Source organism: Gobio gobio, assembly GCF_949357685.1.
Source record: "Gobio gobio genome assembly, chromosome: 7".
Taxonomy (NCBI): Eukaryota; Metazoa; Chordata; class Actinopteri; order Cypriniformes; family Gobionidae; genus Gobio; species Gobio gobio.
Genome location: NC_137103.1, coordinates 43728958 through 43751441, shown reverse-complemented (window position 1 = coordinate 43751441; position 22484 = coordinate 43728958). Strand labels below are relative to the sequence as shown.

At 38.3% G+C, this 22484-nt stretch overlaps 1 protein-coding gene across 4 annotated transcripts in view; it reads left to right on the top strand.

The window, feature by feature from the left end:
- erbb4b (erb-b2 receptor tyrosine kinase 4b) overlaps positions 1-22484 on the top strand; it is a 429788-nt gene that overhangs the window by 306100 nt on the left and 101204 nt on the right. For all 4 annotated transcript variants that reach the window (XM_079822543.1, XM_079822542.1, XM_079822541.1 and 1 more), the window contains exons 4-10: positions 3535-3666; positions 8228-8293; positions 14905-15023; positions 16654-16795; positions 18453-18566; positions 20262-20388; positions 21401-21474. In XM_079822543.1, the coding sequence (XP_079678669.1) occupies positions 3535-3666; positions 8228-8293; positions 14905-15023; positions 16654-16795; positions 18453-18566; positions 20262-20388; positions 21401-21474 (774 nt within the window). The remainder of the gene's footprint in view (positions 1-3534; positions 3667-8227; positions 8294-14904; positions 15024-16653; positions 16796-18452; positions 18567-20261; positions 20389-21400; positions 21475-22484) is intronic.

Genomic DNA, 22484 nt, shown 5'->3' with positions numbered 1-22484 from the left:
TTCAGATTTATCACAAATATTTTCCTTCAGCTTTCATTTTTATGCTGTGTAGGGGATAAATAAATGCAAATCTTAAATATAAATGTCAAATGTAAATTAAAGTATTAAATATAAATATCAAATCTAAATCTATAACTTAATGTTTAACTGTTGTTTTTTTTCATAGGAAATTTCATAGCCTGTATAGGGGGCTTTGAATGTTGTCTTTGAGAATGATGAACGTTTGAGTAGGAAGTTAGATGCATTAGATGAACGTCTCGTGTACATTTACATGATGCTTGCATGTAAACACATGATCTGCTTTATTGTATGGTCAGTGTTTTATGATATAATAGCATAATTGGTGCTGACTGAGCCTATGTTGTCTTCAGTTGTGGACTCTCTTGCCTCAGGTGTTCTTATCTGATGTACACGCTAAGGTTCAGTAAAGTTGGATCGTCTGTAGAGAGAAAGGCAGCGTTCCCGGCCCTCCATCAACCGGTTGGGCCGTCTGAGGACCCCTGCTTTGTTCTGCCATTGCATTTATTTGTTTTCCTGATTCTTGCCTCTAGGAGAGCTTGAGACATTTGCGTTCAGCCCTCCCAGCATGTCAGACGCGGAGAACACTAAAATTAATTTATCCATTGAGCGACAGGTTTCTCAATGCCCTGTAGAGATAGGGGAAATACACAATAACACTGTCTCCAATCATCCATGGAGTACAGTTTAATCAAGCTTTTGTTAGGCTATTATCAGTTTCAGATGGCCCGTGGTTATGAATATGTCTCATCTGTTCTACCGCCACACGGCTAATCTCCTGTAGCCGTGAAAGAGAAATCCAGTGCAGTAAATAATGCAAATCTGTTATAAGCTCTCCAGTGTTTTTGTCCACGCAAGTGAGGATTACTCCAGACACGTTAAGATCATAATGTTCATTGTCGTCTGGTGTGCCCAAACAGAGATGTCTCACCCGTGAACTCGTGGGGAGGGGAACAACAGATTGATTCCTCTCCAGATCCGTTGATCCGTGTGAAACCGTATGATGCATATTAGGGAAAAGGATTGAGAAGTGTCTCCCTGCAGATGAAATATGAAATTAGAAATATGTTAGCACTGCTGTCCAGATTGTCGGAGCTCCAAATCCAGGATGGATCTGATTTTGACATTGTCGGGGAATGTAATCATTTCCTTCCCTCTGTTTGTGTCTGCTGGGAGAAGACATCTCTCAGAGGAGCGGAAGGAAGGAAGTGGGGGGAAATGCAATGAAGAGGGGGAAAATATCAATAAAAACAGATTAGGGTTATTAATAATAGCAGTAAGAGTCAAATTTGTCTGGCCTGTTTGTTGAAGGGATAGTCAGAAGAGTGGCAGATTAAAATCTGTCATTATTTATTCACTCCAATTTAATTCCAAACAGTACAGTACTTTCTACTTTTGATTATAAAAAGACATTTTGAAAAAAAATATTTCAATGAATGGGGACTGGAGCTTTCAAGCTCCAAAAAGGATGTAAACGCGGCATACAAATATCATAAAAGACACAATCACAGATCACAAAAAAACACATACTTACACGTATTTAAAAATCAGAATATGATAAGCATGACACGTCACCGTGGAAATAATATTAAATAAAAAATATTACCCACTGGACCCCCCCAACCCTCAATGGTACCCCCTCAAAAATACTAAGTGTACGACGCCCCTGTTCCTGAACATCAAAAGAGATTGAATATACACTGTGTGCAGAATTATTTGGCACGTTGATTTTCTGATCATATTTTTTTTCCAGGCACATTTGACCAATTCCAAACCACAGTAATCCTACTAACTACTATTAATTTAGTATTTAATAATGTATAAGTGATATATAATTGTTCACGAAGGCTGGAAATGAAAAACACCTTATATTCAGGTGTGCAGAATTATTAGGCATGTTTTCTTTTACAGATAAAATGAGCCAAAAAAGAGATTTCTGCTTTTCTGTTGTTATCTCGGGACACTAGTCCCGAGGTAACTAGTTCGTCAGCTCCAGTTTGTATCCAGCCTCTGATGGAGACTTCAGATGCCCCGACACCTGTGATGAGACGACTCGACGCCTGTGAAGAGACGACTCAACGCCAGCGTTGTTATGGCCTAAAATAATACATGATTGATTAACTTATCCTAACATTTTTTCTTTAACATTCTCTTTTCTAACATTTTTCAATGTACATTTATGAAATGCACTTTCTGTGAAGCTGCTTTGAAACAATGTGTATTGTGAAAAGCGCTATACAAATACATTTGAATTGAATTGAATTGAATTGAATTTAACTCAGACTGAAAAGTCAAAAATTATTAAATGCCCATGAGAAGGATACAATACTAATGCAATACTAGGCATTGCAGTTAAGGCATGACCATTGGACAGTGAAATGCTCATTGGGTCAGCAGGATCAGACAAAAACAGGTGGTGAGGAAAAGACACCTGTTAACTGCAAAATAATTAAGAATTAAGGTGAAGAATTAAGGGTGAAACCATCAGGAACCCTTTAGTCTCCAGCGCCACCATTTTCCAGAGCTGCAACCTACCTGGAGTCTCCAGAAGTGCAAGGTGTCAGGATCTCAGAGACTTAAATTAGGTAAAGAATCCTAAAAAATGACCCCCACTAAATAAGAATCACAAGCTGAAGTGTTGTTAAATACATGAATACGTTTTTTTTTATAGGCTTTATAGACAGATAGGTTGAGAGTGACTCTTGAAGGACCAGCACCACATCCTCTTGCACTAATTATATATTATATAATTTCATTATATATATAATGCACGCCATGTACAGAGAATTCTTGGTACAGTTGTGATAATTTATTGAAAGTTTACATCCTTTTTAAGCTTTACCACTGCATTTATTCTAATTCCAAAAGAACAAACAGTGCATTATTTATAATTTCTCTTTTTGTGTTGTAAAAAAAAAAGTCGTACAGGTTTGGAAAGACATTAGCGTGAGTAAAAAAATATATTTTTGAATGAACTGTCCCTTTAAAGTACCAGTCTGACATTATATATATATATATATATATATATATATATATATATATAATGCATGCCTTGTACAGAGAGTTCTTGGTACAGTTTTGATAATTTATTGAAAGTTTACATCATTTTTAAGCTTTACCACTCCATTTATTCTAATTCCAAAAGAACAACTAGTGCATTATTAATAATTTCTCTTTTTGTGTTGTAGAAAAAAAAAGTCGTACAGGTTTGGAAAGACATTAGCGTGAGTAAAAAAATATATTTTTGAATGAACTGTCCCTTTAAAGCACCAGTCTGACTAACCAGCAGAATTAGGCCAGTTCTGACACCGGAGGGTCAAGAAGAGACATTGTGAAGAAATCAAATTATTTTATACATTATCTTTGTTCTCAGGAGAGCCTAACCTTGCTATATCCCATGTAAAGTAAGATATTGATGAGGTCACCTTCACTGGAATGATACGCTCAGAGGTGTCCACTGACATAAGTCATTAAGTACTGAATGGTGTTTTATTGTTGCTGTCTGTGTTTTAACAGAAATTCTGAATGGAGGGGTGTATGTGGACCAGAATAAGTTCCTGTGTCACGCCGATACAATCCACTGGCAGGATATAGTGAAGAACGCCCGCCCTGATCACCTGGTCGTGCCGTCTAATAGCAGCAGCTTCTGTGAGTACTGACCAATTATTAGAGCATGAGGTGCAAAAATGGATTGTTACACTTCTGTTCAAAAGTTTGGGGTCAGTGTGATTTTTGAAATGTTTTTGAAAGAAGTTTTTGAAATGTAATTTATTCCTGTGATGGCAAAGCAGATTTTTTTAGCCGCCATTACTCCAGTCTTCCTTCAGAAATCATTCTAATGTACTGATTTGGTGGAATACTATTTGGAATAGAAATATAAATATTATACATATATTTCATGGCACTTTTGATCAATTGCTGGATAAAATTGTTTTAAAAAAAAACTCTTACTGGCCCCACACTTTTGAATGGTCGTGTACCAACGTTCTTTCTATTCATCAAAGAATCCTGAAGAAAAATCTTATACACTGACACACTGTTTTTTTGTTTTTGTTTTTTTTCCATTTGCTGTATACTGTAGTTGTCAGGGTTATTTCTATGTCTGTTTAGTGTCGTTGTTTTTTAATTTTGTTTTTCCTGCTCAGGTTTTGCCTGTGTTCCTTAGTCATTAGTCCTTAGTGATCCTGCATCTGTTTCTGTCCAGGTTACTTAACTCTCCCTGTGTATTTAAGCCCTTAGTTTCCTTAGTTCTTGGGCTATGTTAAGACTGTCAGTCCAAATCTGATTTTTGTGCATATCTGATTGAAATCTGATCAGATTTAGCCGGTGTGAATGGCAAAAAATCACATGAAATGACGTTTCGAGCTACATTCATATGGAAATCCATTTCAGTCTGACTGCTCTGATTGGATTTTGCATGGTTTATGTGACTTTCTCATGTCACGTAAAATGTAAACATTAGACTTTGTTAATGGAAACATGCGGACGAGCAGAAAATGATAATATAATGGAGACATGTTTTGAGAACGGTGGAGACTACAGCACGGAATAAAGTCGCTCAAATCAGCCTCCGATGTTTCTGCCGCTGACATTTTCATGTTGTAAATAAGACAACACCTGTATTACAAATCCCTCCATGTTGTGGTTGTTGTTGTTGTTTTTAGCGTATACCTACCAACGCAACGACATTACCATAAAAGCTAATGCAGATATTCCGAAAAAAAAAAGAGCAGCACTGGATACACATCTGATCTGAACAGTTGCAATACACAATGTGGACAATGAATCATTTGGATCAGATTCCAATCGGATACACAAATAATTGGATTTGGACTGACATTGTGAACTTAGCCTTTGTTCGGTCTTGCTTGTGTTATTATGTAGTTGCTGTTCTGATTCTCCTGTGTATTCTCCATGTTTATTAACTCTTGATTCTTTTTGGATTTGTGTGTGTTCAACCACACCTGACAGTAGTTCACCCAAAAAATTTAATTCATTATGAGCTATTATTGTATAGGAAAAGACCAAATATTTTCCTTTTGTGTTCCATGTCTAAAAAAGACAAAAAAACGGCATATGGTAACAAGATGAGAATGAGATTTCATTTTGGGGTTAACTAATCTTAACTTCCCCGGCAGCATTTAAAAAAATTTAATTGTCAGCTACTGCCAGCGGTTTGGATCATTTTCACAAAAATGTAATTGCCCCCACAATATTTTGTTGTATAAATAGCCTAACACTATCAAAAGTAAGAACAGGCCTTCTGCTTTTAAACAAAAAAAATGTATTCTAGCTTCACGCATTCTTTTTTTTTATCAACACTTGAATGTGGGTAAGTTTTTTTTTTTTTTTTTAAAGCAACATTTTGAGCAAAAAGCTACAGAAAATTAAATTTTTTGTCAACTAGATTGGATTCAGAATGATGATCAAAATATAGATGGACTAGATCCATCCATATGTCCACCAGCACCCCCAAAGGTTGCACAGTCCTATAGCTCATCCTGGTTCGACATTTCATTCGGTAACATTAGGCAGTATTGATTTACATGCTGTTTAATGTTGGTGATCGCGTTATTTTACATATGCATATGATTACATATGATATCGCTTGTTTCTGCTTCTTCTTCGCATGTGTTTTGATCAGGAGATTCAGTACTCTTTCAGAAGTTGCGTGATAGCACCCATTACCGTATAACAGGGAAAACACGTAAAGCTGGAAAATTCCATCAATGGCAGGGAAGCGGTTTCTCACAAATGACAGAAATTTCCGTCAATGACGGAAAAAGAGTTAAAAAACAAAGTTTTTATGATAATTTTGAGAGGCTCACATTATGTCCAATCAATCAGTCTTCTTGATCTGTTTCTCTCCCCACAGCCCAGATCAAGGGTGTTGAGTTTGTAATCCTCTATAATCTCTTAGAGTTTTGGTGGAGGAATTGTCCTCATTGATTTTATTTAGTTATTTAGTGAGGTTATTTACATTAGCTATTCAGAAAAACAACAGGGAATAAGCAGCGCTCCTTTTACCAATTAAAATGCAATCCTGCCCTTCCAGCCAATGTTTATCAATGACTTATTTCCAATGTTTGTAACCTTCAGATTAGGTCAGAAGCAGTAGGCGGTAGAGTGAAGCATAGGATGATCTTGATGGTCAATGTAAACATTAAAATGAACCAAATGAGACCTTGAGCGTGTCTGTCATTATTTACTCACCCTCATTTCATTTTCAAACCTGAATGACATTCTCTTTCCAGTGGAAACAGGAAGAGATGTTTTGTTATTGTGAAACAATCTTCACATTGACCAGGAGCTTCCCAGCTCAAAAAGGCACCATAAAAGTGACCCATACAGCTCGTATAAGCTACATCTATTTCTCACATGATACTATCGTATATGAATTCAGAAGATGTGGATTATAATGTATAAGTTGCATAGAGTACAAAGACATGGATGCAAAAAAAGAGAGTTATTAAACATTTATGATGTTTTGCTTGTATATAGAGCTGTCACGTCACGTGTAATACTTGTGAGCTGTGACACATCACTGTCCTTCACTGACTACCTTTCGCAACTGTCTTGATAACTTCGGGCATGTAAAATCTTTAAAGTGATTCCCATGAGCGCAGAATTGTGACTAATGTCGATCTAGAGTGACATAAGTTGCATGAATTTCGATATGACTGTTCAGACTGAGGTCACATTGCAAAACATCAGACCTGAATCAGGTTTAGGACCACATTGAAAATAATTGAAAAGATTAGTTTCCATGTGGTTTGTGCTGTTCACACTGTCATGACAAAATACTGTCATACAGTATGAGCAAAAAACATTTGGGCCACATTTACCTGCAGTCCGAACGTAACCTAATTTCCATTGCATGATGGTGAGTAAATGAAGACAGAATTTTCATTTAGGCTGAGATATTAGAATGAATTGGCCCTTTCTCACATATCTTACAAAAGTTTGCCATGAACAACAGAGCAATCAAGTACTTGGGCAGAAAAAGGGGAACCGAGAGAGAGTGTGTAAAAAAAGGGTGATGTTTAAAAAGGGGAGATAGTCAAAAGTGCCTGGCCCATGTAGTTGAAGAGAGTAAGCCACTAGTGTAATTACTCTTAACTGAAGTGGAACAGGGACAGAGGACAACACTCCATCAGTCAGCCATGCTCACACTGCAATTACCCAACAGTCAATTAAGCTTGGGTGGCAGAACAGCCACCGCAGATGAGTGTAGCAAAGCCATACGGGCCGTCTCCTCTGGGGCAGGAAGGATTCAAGCAGAGCTCCGGAGAGTCAGGGAGAACATTGTTCTGTCAGTCAGCGATGACTCTTCCCCGCTTCATCAGAACAGGGTCAGTGCGGATAAAAAGAGTTCTATCCCAAAGCAGAATGATCCAGATTATGGTTTCTGCATGTGATTAAACATTAAGGGCCCTATTTTAACGTTCTAAGCGCATGGCGCAGGTGCACGTAGGGCAACGTGCAATAAACCAATCAGAGTCTCATCTCCCATTCCCTTTAAAAGCCAGTTGCACTTGCACCATGGCGGATTCATTATGTACATGGTGGAATTTGCGGGCAGAAAGACGGAACGCTTGTTGTTTTATTATTCAAAATGTTTGTGTGCTGCTGCATGTCCCTGTGTGTGTAATTAGCAGAGTGTACACGTGTTGGACACCTAACTAACGCGTCCTTTAAATAACACAAAAAATTGTATTGACTTCAGACCAGGTTTTTGTTGGTCAATGGCACAGTTGATATCTGTTGCCTCAAAATAGCAACGCACCAACAATGCAACTGAACACACTTAGTTTTCAGACCAGCACACCCATGGGCAAACAGAGGGGCGCGAGTGCATTTGATATTTAAACAACGTGGTGCTGGACGTGAAAATGATAACTGCGTCGGGCTGAAACTAGCAAAAACCACTTGCGTCGCGTGACGCCTGTCGTCGCATTGCACCTGGTGTATGATAGAACCCTAAGACAGTGTATGACGCAATAACGATCATGTGATAAGAAGGCACACTTAAAAGTTTTAAAGTCAATGTGAAATCAAAATTGACTTTCTAAGTGCACCAATCTTTCTGGTCTTATTATGCACAAGTGCATACGTGAATGTTTTTTCAGATAAAACATGTTTGTTTGTGTAATCTTTTATTAAAATGCAGAAACTTGCAATAACTAAATGTTTTCATTCCTGGTTGCAGGTCAAAGGTGTCATAGAGCATGTAATGGACGCTGCTGGGGGCCAAAGGAGGACCAGTGTCAGAGCTGTAAGTGTCAGAAATTTACTAGTGACTTTATAATGGTCCAAAATGTGGGTCAGTGTGAAATGAGGAATGTACACTATAATGCCAAAAGTATTGGGACTCCCCTCCAAATCATTGAATCCAGGTGTTCCAGTAACTTCCATGGCCACAGGTGTATACAATCAAGCACCTAGGCATGCAGACTGCTTCTACAAACATTTGTGAAAGAATAGGCGCTCTCAGCAGCTCAGTGAATTCAAGCCTGGTGATAGGTTGCCACCTGTGCAATAAGTCCATTCGTGAAATTTCCTCACTACTAAATACTCCACGGTCAACTTTCTGCAGAGTCAATAGCTACAGACCTCCAAACTTTGTGTGGCCTTCAGATTAGCTCAAGAACAGTGCGTAGAGAGCTTCATGGAATGGGTTTCCATGACCGAGCAGCTGCATCCAAGCCTTACATCACCAAGTGCAATGCAAAGCGTCGGATGCAGTGGTGTAAAGCATGCCACCACTGGACTCTACAGCAGTGGAGACGTGTTCTCTGGAGTGACGAATCACGCTTCTCTGTCTGGCAATCCGATGGACGAGTCTGGTTTTGGTGGTTGCCAGAAGAACGGTACTTGCCTGACTGCATTGTGCCAAGGGTAAAGTTTGGTGGATGGGGGATTATGGTGGGGGTTGTTTATCAGGGGTTGGGCTTGGCCCCTTAGTTCCAGTGAAAGGAACTCTTAATGCTTCAGCATACCAAGACATTTTGAACAATTTCATGCTCGCAACTTTGTGGGAACAGTTTTAGGGATGGCCCCTTCCTGTTCCAACATGACTGCGCATCAGTGCACAAAGCAAGGTCCATAAAGACATGGATGAGCGAGTTTGGTGTGGAGTAACTTGATTGGCCTACACAGAGTCCTGACCTCAACCCAATAGAACACCTTTGGGATGAATTAGAGCGGAGACTGCGAGCCAGGCCTTCTTGTCCAACATCAGTGCCTGACCTTACTTCTAGAAGAATGGTCAAACATTCCCCTAAACACATTCCTAAACCTTGTGGAAAGCCTTCCCAGAAGAGTTGAAGCTGTTATAGCTGCAAAGGGTGGGCCAACTCCAAATGAAACCCTACGGATTAAGAATGGGATGTCATCAAAGTTCATGTGCATGTAAAGGCAGTCGTCCCAAAACTTTTGTCAATATATGCCTACATCTGAATGTACAGTAGTTAGTTTTTTCAACCTTTGGTCACATGACAGAGTGTCACTTCCACTAGTGTTTGACAATCATTCCTCACAGGATTCGAATTTGCAGCTTTTCAGTAACCAGCCTAGGAACATCTCTCAGAAGTAACTTTTACTCATGAATATAATATCTAGACTGTGCAGAGACAGCCGCCAGAGAGAGGTGAAGAGTCGTTCCACTCTGTGAGAGTTCTCCAGCTTTCTCCACATGCCCGATACGACACCTCCAGCAGGCCGTGGCACACCGCTGCCCTCCCTGTGGAGGATAATTGAAGAGATAGACGGGGAGCCTGACTCTCCCTCTCCTCTCGCATGTAGCTGCGGAAACCAGCTGCACTTAAAACTGCCAGGATTAATTACTTTAGGTCCCTCAAAACTCTCACACGTAGACCGATACTCTGTCTGTCTCTCTCTTGCAGGCTTCCTCTCAACAAGCTTGATCACAACACGCAGTAACTCTGATTTCCCTCGACGTGCAGTCTTATAATGCAGTCAAATGCCAAGTCAGACAGCTCAAAAACATGTCATTACCTCTGCCTCGAAAAGCTCGCTAATGCAGCCGTAAGGGTCTGTTTTTAAGGACAAAACACTCAACTTGTATTGGATTTTTTTTCTGATTAAATTTTTGAATTTTCCATATTAGAGAAAAGCCTCTCATGGCAGTTTGCATTACAGTACTCTTATGTCATTAGCATGAGCTGGAGGAGATGGAAAGTTAATTGGCAGGCACACAAGGAATCTGCGCAGATCATTTCTGCAGAAAATTCCACAGATTTCCACAGAATTAGAACGCCTTTCATATACAAAGTTATGCACATCGCCTGCTCCTGACATATTCATATGGAGCTAGAAATCAGTGTGAAACATCCGTTTGATCCATACCAGTGATTGGCAAGAAAAACGTTTACCTAAAAATAGGTGTGTAGTTCTTTAATTTTACCATAGACTTTTATTTTCCATGTTTTGTAGCTTGTTTTGTCTGAAAACTATGCATATTTAAATTCTTGCCACAAATTTCTGCAGATTCTCCCCTAAAAAAGATCGGAAAGTCTGCGGGCTCTGTCTGGAACTGCTAATGGTGTTTCAGCACATCTATGAGACCATGTATCTGTATTCACGACAGTATCATCACACAGATGAGCAGAGCAGAGCAATTTCACTTTACGGAATGGCAGGAAAACTATCATGTACCTGAAATTTGTACTACCCTGGTGATATCACCATTTATTCACGTAATGGACAATCATTTTTATAGACTTCTCCATACAGTAAAATGGTTTGGCGGGTCAAGTAGGAGAATATGAGCCTTTTTGCTTCTCAAATACACTCTAATTAATCATAATGTCCTGCCTGCTTCCTCTTTCCTCTCTCTTCTGCAGATGTACCTGTCATTTCACTCTGTCCCTCCATCTGGGTACCAACACACTCTCATTCTTCTCGTTCAGTTTTGTTTTCATTCCATCTTCAAGACCTCTGAGAGAAAATCTGTTATTTATATGGAGAAACCATTTATTTGAACAGGCGCTTCTGTCTCTCTTCTAAATCAAGCAAGCATACTAACAGAAATGGAACCTCATATGTAGTAACCCATTTAGAACAGAAACTAGTATAAGTAGCAAAGCGCACAAAAGACTGGAATCTCAGTTGATGTTAATGTGAATATACACAGTACACACAAATATATGATAGAACATTCAATTATTGTATCAATACTCATCAATTAAATTGTATTTATTGAAAGATGTGTACACTACCATTGAAAAGTTTTATTTTTCGGGGGACAAAAATCATACATTTCTTTAACAAGGATACGGTAAATTAATCAAAAGTGATTTTGAACATATTTCTATTCTCAAGTAAATGTTTTACTGGATTTAAATATTAAGCAGCACAACTGTTTTCAGTATTGTTGATAATACATGTTTCTTGAGCATCAAATCAGCATATTAGAATTATTTCTACATGACAATAATACTGTATTTTTGATCAAATAAATGCAGCCTTTGTGAACACACTGTAAAAAAGACTTATTTCAAAAACATTTGAATGGTAGTGTATATACAGTACTTTTTATAAACAATATCTTGGATGGATTCTTTCATTGAGCTCATCAGAATTATTATATCATTATGGAATTGCCTTCTCCGTGAAATATTGTACATGTGATATAGTTTCTTTGGATTTTGTGACTATAATCATGCTTCTTACCTATTTTGGGACCTTACTGTATCTTTACAGGGGCAGTTCATCAAAGCAAATGAAAATTCTAGCATTATTATTCTAGCTTTGCTCATCCTCATCTCATCTGAACTGCTCTTATATGAAAAAAAATCTGTGTAACGATTCTCCAAAAATGTCGGTTCCATAGAACACGTAACAGCATATGGATTTGGAACAATGCAAGTAAATAATAACAGAATGTTCATTTTTGGGTGAACTAAAAATGTTGCAGACATAAGCAGTTCACTAGGTTTTGGAGCACAGCCTGTTCTTTCTCTCTCTTTCTCTCTAGTATATTCTGATCTCATTTAGATAGTCGTAAGCAAAGCTTTGCACTACCTCCACAAAGACACTACATGTCACCGCACTGCACCAGATAAGTCCCGTCTGTTCTCTCTCCTCTCTCGTCTCGCCGTCCTCACCTTCCTTCTCTCATCACAGCGGTTAAATCCGCAGCTCGCCTCGCCACCAGCCGCCTAGCTTGAGTAGTCTTAATTGTCGAAACGATAAGGACGAAGTAATTGGAGAACTGCACGACTGTGAAATGGATTTGAGTTCCATCTCACGCTAATGAAGCTATTTACTAAGTTGAGGGCATTAAACATTCTTGTTGGATTTTCGCTGTAGCTTCCCTGTCATTTCTGCAAACTTAAATCTGTATTTCTCCTCAACCCAGTGGAGACTGAGTAAATATTTCAATCTAGTGTATTCAAATAATGATTTCTTTGAAGCATAATTAGATTTGGAATCAATTTGTGCATAGCTAAACGGGGATTACATCTAAACAAGAGCGCTGCTTCTTGACCTAAAATGTGTCTGCGCTGTAAAACACGGTAGTTGAGCCGCTAATGAAACTCTCAGTGGCTAAATATTCTGTGCTTTATAGTCTTCTGTGTACTTTATCAGATTGATGGTGTATAATTGCCAGAGCTGGATGTATTTTAAAAAACGTGTTTTATGGCAAATGAATCAACCTCTCATCGCTCTTCAGAGTAGGCCTTTAGTTCAGTAAAATGTCTTTTGTTTTGGCCATTTGGTGTCTATGCGGTAATGGCTTACACTGCCATAAAGGCAGTGGAAAAGTGGTATTTCAGAGGAAGGCCAATTTACATCAATTGAATCTGTTCATATAATTGTATACATGTCTCTCGTAGTGTATCGATTATGTACCTTTTCACAGAAATAAAATCCTTAGCTACATTATGCGGTATTGAATGTATGCATTATGAATGTAAATAGGTATGAATGTAACATTTTAGTTTAAATGTTATATAAATGTACATGGGAAAGTGTGCATAGGTGCTGAGATAATCACCATTTCAATGCCCTATTAGATTTTTTTACAGTTCTCTTGAAGGGTTCATATCAACATTTATTATTATTTTCCCTGGTGCCAAGGTAATAAGGTTTTTTTTCTATTTTTTTTATTTGTGTGGCCTAATTAATTAAGATTAGACTGAAAGTTTTGGAATCTAAAAATAAACCTCCAACTTTGGGATCATTCAAAAGGATATGCTGAGCCGCAGGTGCTACACACAACCAGATACAGCTGAAGGTTTGGTGAACTTTTAAACACTTTACTCTTACTGCATATTGTTAATTCTCCTGGTAATATTATCTGTCGGACAATGACTGGGTGGGCCATATTTCTGATCACCCAGTAGGTATCATTGATGTGATTAGTTTAGTTTTAATAAGCTCTCTTTTTGTTTAATGGAGGAATGTATTCAGTAAGAAGTGTGACTTTGAAATTATAAATATTCAATTAGCATGAGATCATAATAACTGCATGTATAGTAGTTACTAAAATTATAAAGCTATAGTAACTGTACTTGTAACTATAAAACTATTTTAGGTAGTTTTAGATTAATTATAGCATGTTACCTAGCTGGCAACTGCTGTCACGGCTTGAAATTTTATGTCAACATACCAAGATCCATGTACATCTGAACCCTGTCACGCTTAGAGAGACTTATGAACTCTTGATAAAGAATTAACACGCATTTATAAGAGGCTGTGTAGCGTGCAGTCAGCCTGAACAAGCATGCACATGCAAATGCTGCCGTGGAAATCCAATTACAATATTTTACAAGCACCGTGCTAGTCGCACTTACACTCACACATTCATGTGGGGGCTGGTAGATAAATTAAAATGACAGTCTTTGTAGGATTTTTGTACAGTGTACAAAATGTATTTGTGATTTTGTTCATTGTTTCAGAACTATGATGCATAACGTAACCCACTGGCCATTTGCGTAAACTGTATTCGACTATAGCTAGTTTTCTCTTTTCAGGTCAACATTTGTGATGGCAGAGCAACTGTTTTAGGAGAATCTTACTGGAGAAGTTAGTTAAAGTCGACACATTCACAGCTATCTAATCTTCCATTTAAAAAAAGTTTTATTCAGCAAGGATGCATTAAATTGGTAAATAAGTAAACAAAAAAAGTAAAAGTGAAGAAAGACATTTATAATGTTACAAAAGATTTCTATTTCAAATAAATGCTGTTCTTTTGAACTTTATATTCATCAAAAAACCGTGGGGAATCAGTTTCCACAAAAGATATTAAGCAGTGCAACTGTTCAACACTGAAGACTTGAGTAATGGCTGCTGAAAATTCAGCTTTGCCATCACAGGAATAAATTCAAATTTTAAATATACTGTGTTCACATGGAAATTAGTTTTTTGAATGGTACCTAAATAATATTTTGTCCATTTTGATAATAACTCTATCACACCCTCGATTAAGGTTTGTTACTATCCTAACAACGTAAGAAGAGTTGCATTAGCCAAGCATTCACATCTGCGTTTGCATCCTTACAGCATGTAAAGTATATCTCTGCCCTAAAGTATATTTCAGAAAGCTCCCTAAGCTCATTCATCAGCTACACCGGAGATGTATTCAGCAAGCCATATGGTAGGAATTACTGTGAATGTCTTTATTCATTACTGTGAGTATCGCTAGGAGTAGGAAAGCAGCTCTGCTCCATGTTCCCCATCGCTCTGAAGACCACACATCACCACTTGTTCTCTCTGGCTAGAGCTCTGTTTACTCACAATACCACTCTTACCGGCATCTAGACAGCTGTGTAGTACAATGAGGCATTATGGTTAACACTAATGCTAATTTTCATCAGAAAATGCACCGTTTCTGAACTTGTCTCTCTTTTTCTTTCTCAGTGACGAAGACGGTGTGCGCCGAGCAGTGTGATGACCGCTGTTTTGGGCCGTACGTCAGTGACTGCTGCCATCGCGAGTGTGCTGGAGGCTGTTCAGGACCAAAGGACACGGACTGCTATGTATGTCTTCAGTATTACACCCACCCTTGTAGCACACTTCTGATTGCAGAATACAGTCGATTAGCTCTGCCACTAGTTGATGCTTTGTCTCTGTGTCAACTAGCCACAGATCACATGACTACAGTTTGTTCTATATGATGACAATAGGGCGAAAATTCCTCTGTCCACAAACTATGTCCTTGTGTATTTGCCTGTCATAGTCAAATATAAAGTGGGGTTTCAACGTTTTACAAAAGTTAAGGTCCGTTCACATCAAGAATGATAAGATAACTATAAACATAGCTATAACTATAAATATAAAAGCGTCCACACCAACGCACAATGACATTCTGTTTATTTCACTGCAATTATGTCGTCTGCCACTTTAAATTCCCAAGTTCTTTAAAGCAAGATGGTTTATGATTGGCTGTAAAAATATGTATCATTTATCAGCTGGGGGAAAATTCATTCTTGTTGTTGTTATTATTATTATAGTTGTGGTGTGGACTTCCTTATTCTCATAGAATTAGAATGATTCTTAAAACTTTGTGTTTTTATAAGTTTTAATTAGATTTTGAATCTCAAATTTGAATGTGGAATCAAACTTTTAAACCTCACTGTGTTTGAAATTATGCAAATGTGAAAATAAATTAAAACTAGAGGCATTGTGCTTTCTAAGCACTGACTCACGACTAGTCAACATCTTTTTCAGTCGAATAGAAGCCCTAACTTCACATTTTACATCCAGCGTCAACATACTTGCACACAACCCTCTTAGATGTCTCAGTATGTAATAACTTTTTCCCAAAACACACACACACACACACACACAGTCTGTCAGTCATCTATGGCCTTATCAGCATCCCATAAACCTGCAATTGTATAAGCGTTACGGTAACAGCGGCATACCCATTCTGGCTCCCTCACCTTATCTGTGGGTTTTTGTTCAGCTGTGATATTCACTTCTGCAAAAGAGATCCATGTTGCCTACAGATGACTCGCTATTGACCTGAAATCTCCCTATAGGAGAAGTTCTTTGCACTGGAGATACCATTAAAATCTCATTTCCTCCCACAATGCTTTGCTGTGAATGAGAGTGGGGCCACACCTCTGTAGCTCTTTTGTTACGTGCTGCCTGGGCAGATCCCGACCGTCTCTGACTTCTCCTCGCTCCTCCGGCCCTCAGAGAAAGCGATTTATCGCACCTCTCTGGTTTTTTAATTAGTTATCCTCAGCTGTAATCATTGACATTGTACTTCTCAATTGTTCCCTTTTAATTGAAAAAGCACTTTCTCCGCATGCATTGGGATTTGGATCAATGTCTTCAATTTTTTTTCATCTCAGCAACTCTAAAACAGAAAACATATATTCTCAGATGTTTCTAAAGTCAGACTTCTAAAGCATAGAGATTTTCTATTCCTTTAGCCTGTTTGAATCGTTATTTATTAGTAGCATTGCTGCTTTATATTGCTTTTATGTAGTATTGGTCTTGGTTGACATACTTTTTTGTGGGTTGAAGCTGATTAGTGGGGCAATTTTGTGTTCCCGCAATTTGTTCTATTGCATAATGTACAAAAATGAGAAGTTTTTGTCAGCTGTTTTATTAAATGAATGTGTATTGCTGTCAATAACCTTGTTTCTTTGTGTCCAGGCCTGCACTAACTTCAACGACAGCGGTGCATGTGTGACGCAATGCCCACAGCCCTTTGTCTACAACCCCACCACGTTCCAGCTGGAGCACAACCCGCGGGCCAAATACACATATGGAGCTTTCTGCGTGAAAAAGTGCCCACGTAAGACAGAGAGAATGAATATAAACCTGTGTATGCTTACACACTCGGTTCTAGCTGGATCTTTCACTAGCGTAAATGGATATCAGGTGCCATGTCTAGGCGCGTTCACAAGCGGGCATGTAAGCATGTTTCAGATTGAATGCAAATGAGGCGGATCGGCAGCACCTGAGTCCTCACGCTCCTCTGAGCCCCTGATGTGGTGCGGCCCACACATTGAGCCCCAGGAGTGAGCCTGTCTGCTGAATCTCACTCAGCTTCTTGACCTCTGTTTTCCCTATTGACTTGAAGGAGGAAAGAAAGAAGGAAAGGGGGGAAAAAGAAATAAAGAAGGGGTCTTCAACTGGGAATATGTGGCAGTTCTGCAGGGGGTCCAGCAACTATTGTTTGATCTCAAAATAATTACTGTTAAAATATTAAAATATGCATTAAAAGCGACATTAAGATAACCCTCATGTTCTGTTGAGAATTTCTTTATATTTATTTTTGATTCTCAGAGACGAGTAATGTATAAAAATTTAACTAGATGTATTTTCCCTTTCGCATTCATTTAATATGCTACTCTAACCTAATCAAATTCTAGTGGACAGATATTATAATAAAACGCATCCTCTTTTTTCAACCACAGCGCAGTAATGCACCCGAGACCCCAATTTGGGTCCCCAAACAGAAGATAAACCTAATTTCAACCAATGATATACGTTTTCTTGTCCATCCCACATTAAAATGTGATGTATAAGACTAAGTACATTTTTAATACTGAACAAAGTATGTACTATATAGTACTATATTATGCATGCATACAATGCAACACAGTTGTATACAATATAATACAGAGCTGATTGTGAATAGACCCGAATGGGTAATTACGTAGATAGGAATCTTGTGTGTTTCTCATTGAAACAATGAAAGTTTCTTATGGACTGGCCTGACTTTGAATTCTTCTTTGAAGAATGGGGAATGAGAAAGTAACATCAAAATAATGAAAGAGAGTAGTGATAACAGTGGTTATAGGTGAGCACGAGTGCCATTTATTCCCCCTTGCTGGGCCGCCACTGCTGCAGAATGAAGGGTTTGCACACTGACAGACGCCCTCTCTAGTGCTCTGTCCACGATGAATGTTATCGTGCAGTACTCAGAGACCCGTTCCATAACCCTAACCGCCCTCTGCAGTCGTACAAGGCCACTTCATTCAATGGGACAGCTCTGAAATCCTCAGTTTGCTTGTGTTTCACTAGGCTGTCAAGTGAGTGTTGTGTGTTTTACCCAGGGTTATTCGTTCTTCTGGTGTCACGTTAAATCCAATGCCACAGTAAGACACCGAGATTCGCATTACATGTAAACGTTGAAGAGAGACGTCTGCACTTGAGAGCTCCATCTTCTTTTATCTGGTCCTCTGTGAGCCCTCTCTCCTCTTTGGTGATGAATGCCACGCTGCAGAGTCGCCGCCGGAAATGGGCTCTTTTCACGCACACACACACAACAGTCAATGTCCCCAGTGCGTTTTCACGGATGTGTTAATGGTTTTCTTCTGAGAATGGATGTTTCTCCTCTACCATTACAAAATGTCAATGGCCTTTTTCACAGAGATTGCTTAGAGTTTGTTCAGGGGCACGCTGGCATCTAACCGTTTGTTCTGCCTCTGTGTGTGGCGTGATAGATAACTTTGTGGTGGACCACAGCTCCTGTGTCAGAGCCTGTCCCAGCAACAAGATGGAAGTGGAGGAGAACAGGATCAAGATGTGCATCCCCTGCTCTGATATCTGCCCTAAAGGTGATCCCACACTTCATTAAAGCTCACCAAAATGTCATATTTATAATGATGGTTGCACGTTTCAACACCATGGACACCAGTTGTCTGTGTTTACATGCAAACCAATAACCTGACGATGCAAGTACACAGCATTTACAAGACTTTATTAATCTAGCTGTGGCGATAGGTTTATTCTTAAGCTGTTTATGACCTTACTCATGAAAATGGGAAAATGGATTAACGTGTTTAGATGATCGCATGCATTGACAACTTATTAAACATAATTGGTTAAGAACATGCATGTAAACACACTCTAAATTTCACTATCTGTGATCAAAAACTTAAATGCTACACAACTCTTAATTTATAGCAGTGTTTTATTATTATTTGTGACTCTGGACCACAAAACCAGTCATAAGGGTCATTTTTTTTAAAATGTATACATAATTTATACATCATTATACATCATCAATATTTGGCCGAGATACAACTATTTGAAAATCTGGAATCTGAGGGTGCAAAAAACTAAATATTGAGAAGATCACCTTTAAAGTTGTCTAAGTCCTTAGCAATGCATATTACTACTAATAATACATGTTTTATATATTTACAGTAGGAAATATACTAAATATCTTCATGGAGCATGATCTTTACTTAATATCCTAATGATTTTTGGCATAAAAGAAAAATCGATCATTTTGACCCATATAATGTATTGTTGGCTATTGCCACAAATATAGCCGTGCGACTTACTGGTTTTGTGGGCCAGGGTCACATTTATATTCTATTTATTAATATTTTGAATTAGCTTTTATATTTAAATTTTATTTTAAGTTTGAGTAATTTTATGTTTTTGGAATTTTAATTAGTTTTTTTTATTTCAGTTTTAGTTTTAATAATTTTAGTGCTTTAGCTTAAAATTATTATTATTTTAAACATTTTACATTTTTATTTAAGTTTAATAATTATATTGCTTTTTATTTCAGCTTTACTTCAGCTAATGCAAATTATTTTTAATTGTTTTATTTAACCATAACAACACTGATTTATAAGTTATAAATGTATAATGTTATAGATTGTAATATTGTATATATATATATATATATAAATTTATAAATGTATTAATTTAATCAACTTGTAAAGTGATTGGTTACTTCAGTTACTGTCATTAGCTGATCTATTGTAGATGGTTGATCAGCTAGAAAACTTGGTAGCTGGTTTGTATAGTGTGACAGTAGCTTTGCTGTTTTCAAGATAGCGCAGCCTTTCCAGTAAACAAGTTACTTTGTCCATTATGCAGCGGTGTATTGTGACAAAACACTGCATCACATTACAGTACATGTATTGTGCACAGTGAAGGCCATAAACACTCTTCTAGAATGTCATCTCTCTCTCAATAATTGCAAATACTGCTCTGATGGTGAAATAACAAAATATTAGTGTACTAATTTTTAGAGTAGTTTATTTTTAACTTAACGATTTAATGAGTACCTTGTAGCTTAGCAAACTAAAAATTACAATTTCAAACTAGCTTCCACAACCCTGTTTTATAGCGGTAACAGTAATGTGTGAAGAATGGTATTTCGGAGGGAACCTTGCTAATTAATTTGACCTGGCATTAACCATTCGTCACTTATTCTTTCTCTCAAAAGTTTTCAAACATCACTTGAAAGTTCTATCCATGATTTTTACACAGTTGTCTGGTTTATGTTATAGCATGTGATGGGATTGGCACTGCCAGCCTTCAGACGGCTCAAACCGTCGACTCCAGCAACATCGACAGATTCATCAACTGCACTAAGATCAATGGAAATCTGGTGTTCCTCATCACAGGCATTAAAGGGTGAGAGTGGCTCCTTCACGGCCTTTGTCGGCTCACTTCACAGCCATTACACTCAGCTGAATATCGGATATTGGATTGTCGGAAGCCATTTGACCTATGCTGCTTCTTTTTATCAGATAACATCAGCTTTAATGATGCAGGAGGGGAATCATGTGGAAGAAAAGCTCTAGAGAAACCATTCACATCATGGCTGTGTAAAAAAACTAAACAACAGTGACCAGTTTAATAGCACACATTAAAAGTGCCGTTAACACACTTTGCGAGTTTAGACAGTCAAGCAAGACCTACGAGACCTTCTACTGACTCTCAAGACGGCCACGGTTAATGTGGTTTTATATGAGAAATGTGCTTCCCCCTCTTTATATAAGTGCTGTGAAATATTTGACTGTCAGCTTGTCAAGAAGTCATTTGACCTCTGGTTGACCTGCTCCCTCCAGTGGCCTCTTTCTGTTCCCACTGTGCCTGATTGGCCGGCCCTCTAACCCCATATAGCTGACTCTGCTCTTAAAGAGCAATCCAGGGCCAGCAGGCGCAGCGTGCTGGGAAAACCCATGTGCACACATACGCACATCCTGATAGGCATGCAGATGACATCATCTCCAGCACAAACTGTGATATGGAGTGTACATATTTCTTACACGTATTCCCACGTGCACACTCTCACACACGCCGCGTCAGCAGGTGTTCTGGACACATCCTCCCCGAAGATCTCCATCTCAATGGTGCTATTAAAACCTGCTGTACTGCTCAAAAGAACATTATAAGGCATGGAGACTTAGAACAAATCTAGAAAATTCAGCACGCTGGGATGGATGTGGTCAACAGACACTGGTCGAATGCATTTGTATTGATAGTCTGCCCTTCTGGACTCTCTAATAATAACTCGTTTTTTTACAAATGGGTTTCTCACAGTTAGCTTCAGCCGGGTTTTACTTGATGTCTTAAAGAAATGATGTGGCTCTCAGTATGTACTGATGATGTGTATTTGCATTGATCTTCATGTGTGTTACAGGGACATATACCACAACATAGAGCCCTTGGATCCAGAGAAACTCAATGTGTTCCGCACTGTTCGAGAGATCACTGGTAAGTCAAGTTAGTTTTATTTGGATTGGGCTTTTACATAATAATAATGTTGATATGATAACACATAGTGTTTATAATAATGCATAGTGCCTTACAAACATGAAGTGAGCAAGCCAAAAATGATGAAGATAAAACCTTCGGAGGAACCAGCAGTCAACAGGGGGAGCCCATTTTTTCATGTAATTCCTGATAAATACATTCATTGAAAGTATTTTTTTGTTTGTTTGTTTTTTTGAACGGTAGTGTATGATGCGCGTATGATGTTAAGGCATAATTATTCTGCCTTCTAAGATAGATACAGTGTTTTCTCCAAATTGTAAGGCAGTATCGAATGTATCCTTCACCGAGACGATAAGATGTCAAAGTGAAGAGAAATGTCAATCATCAGTACATTTCATTCAGTACTGAAATATATAAATAAAAATAGCTTTTTTAACATTTCTATTTTTAAAAAAATGACCAAATATGTTTATGCTTATTAAAATATGTGCTAACAGAAACTCTGCTGAAATCAGTCAAGTCACATTTACTGTGCATGACTTTATTAGTGTTTTTAGTGTTATTTGTTTAACACACCAGGGGCCAGATTTACTAACAGCTTGTGCCAGCGCAAACCCTCTTTTGGCGTTAAAAACTACTACCAGGATTTACAAACGACGTGCAGTGATAAATTAATGCTGGAAAGGCATGGACAGGGTTATTTTTGCGGCTGACCAAATTGCATATGCATTTGTAGGAGTTTCCCTTTCAGGTGCAAAATGTATGCGAGGAGAGTATTAAAATGAATCACTGAGTAAATTTACTGGTGTTTGCGCCATTATTTACCGCCCAAAAAAAGCACGTCTTAAACCAGGTGCAAACGGGTAGATTGCGTTGGTCATTATGGAAATGATCCGGCTGCGTCTGCGTTCGTTTAATTTGCGCGTCGTCAGTAGATCAGTACAAAACTGTCCACTCCCATCTGCACTTTTATAGAGTTGCGCTCTCACATTAATTTGCCCTGTTAGTAA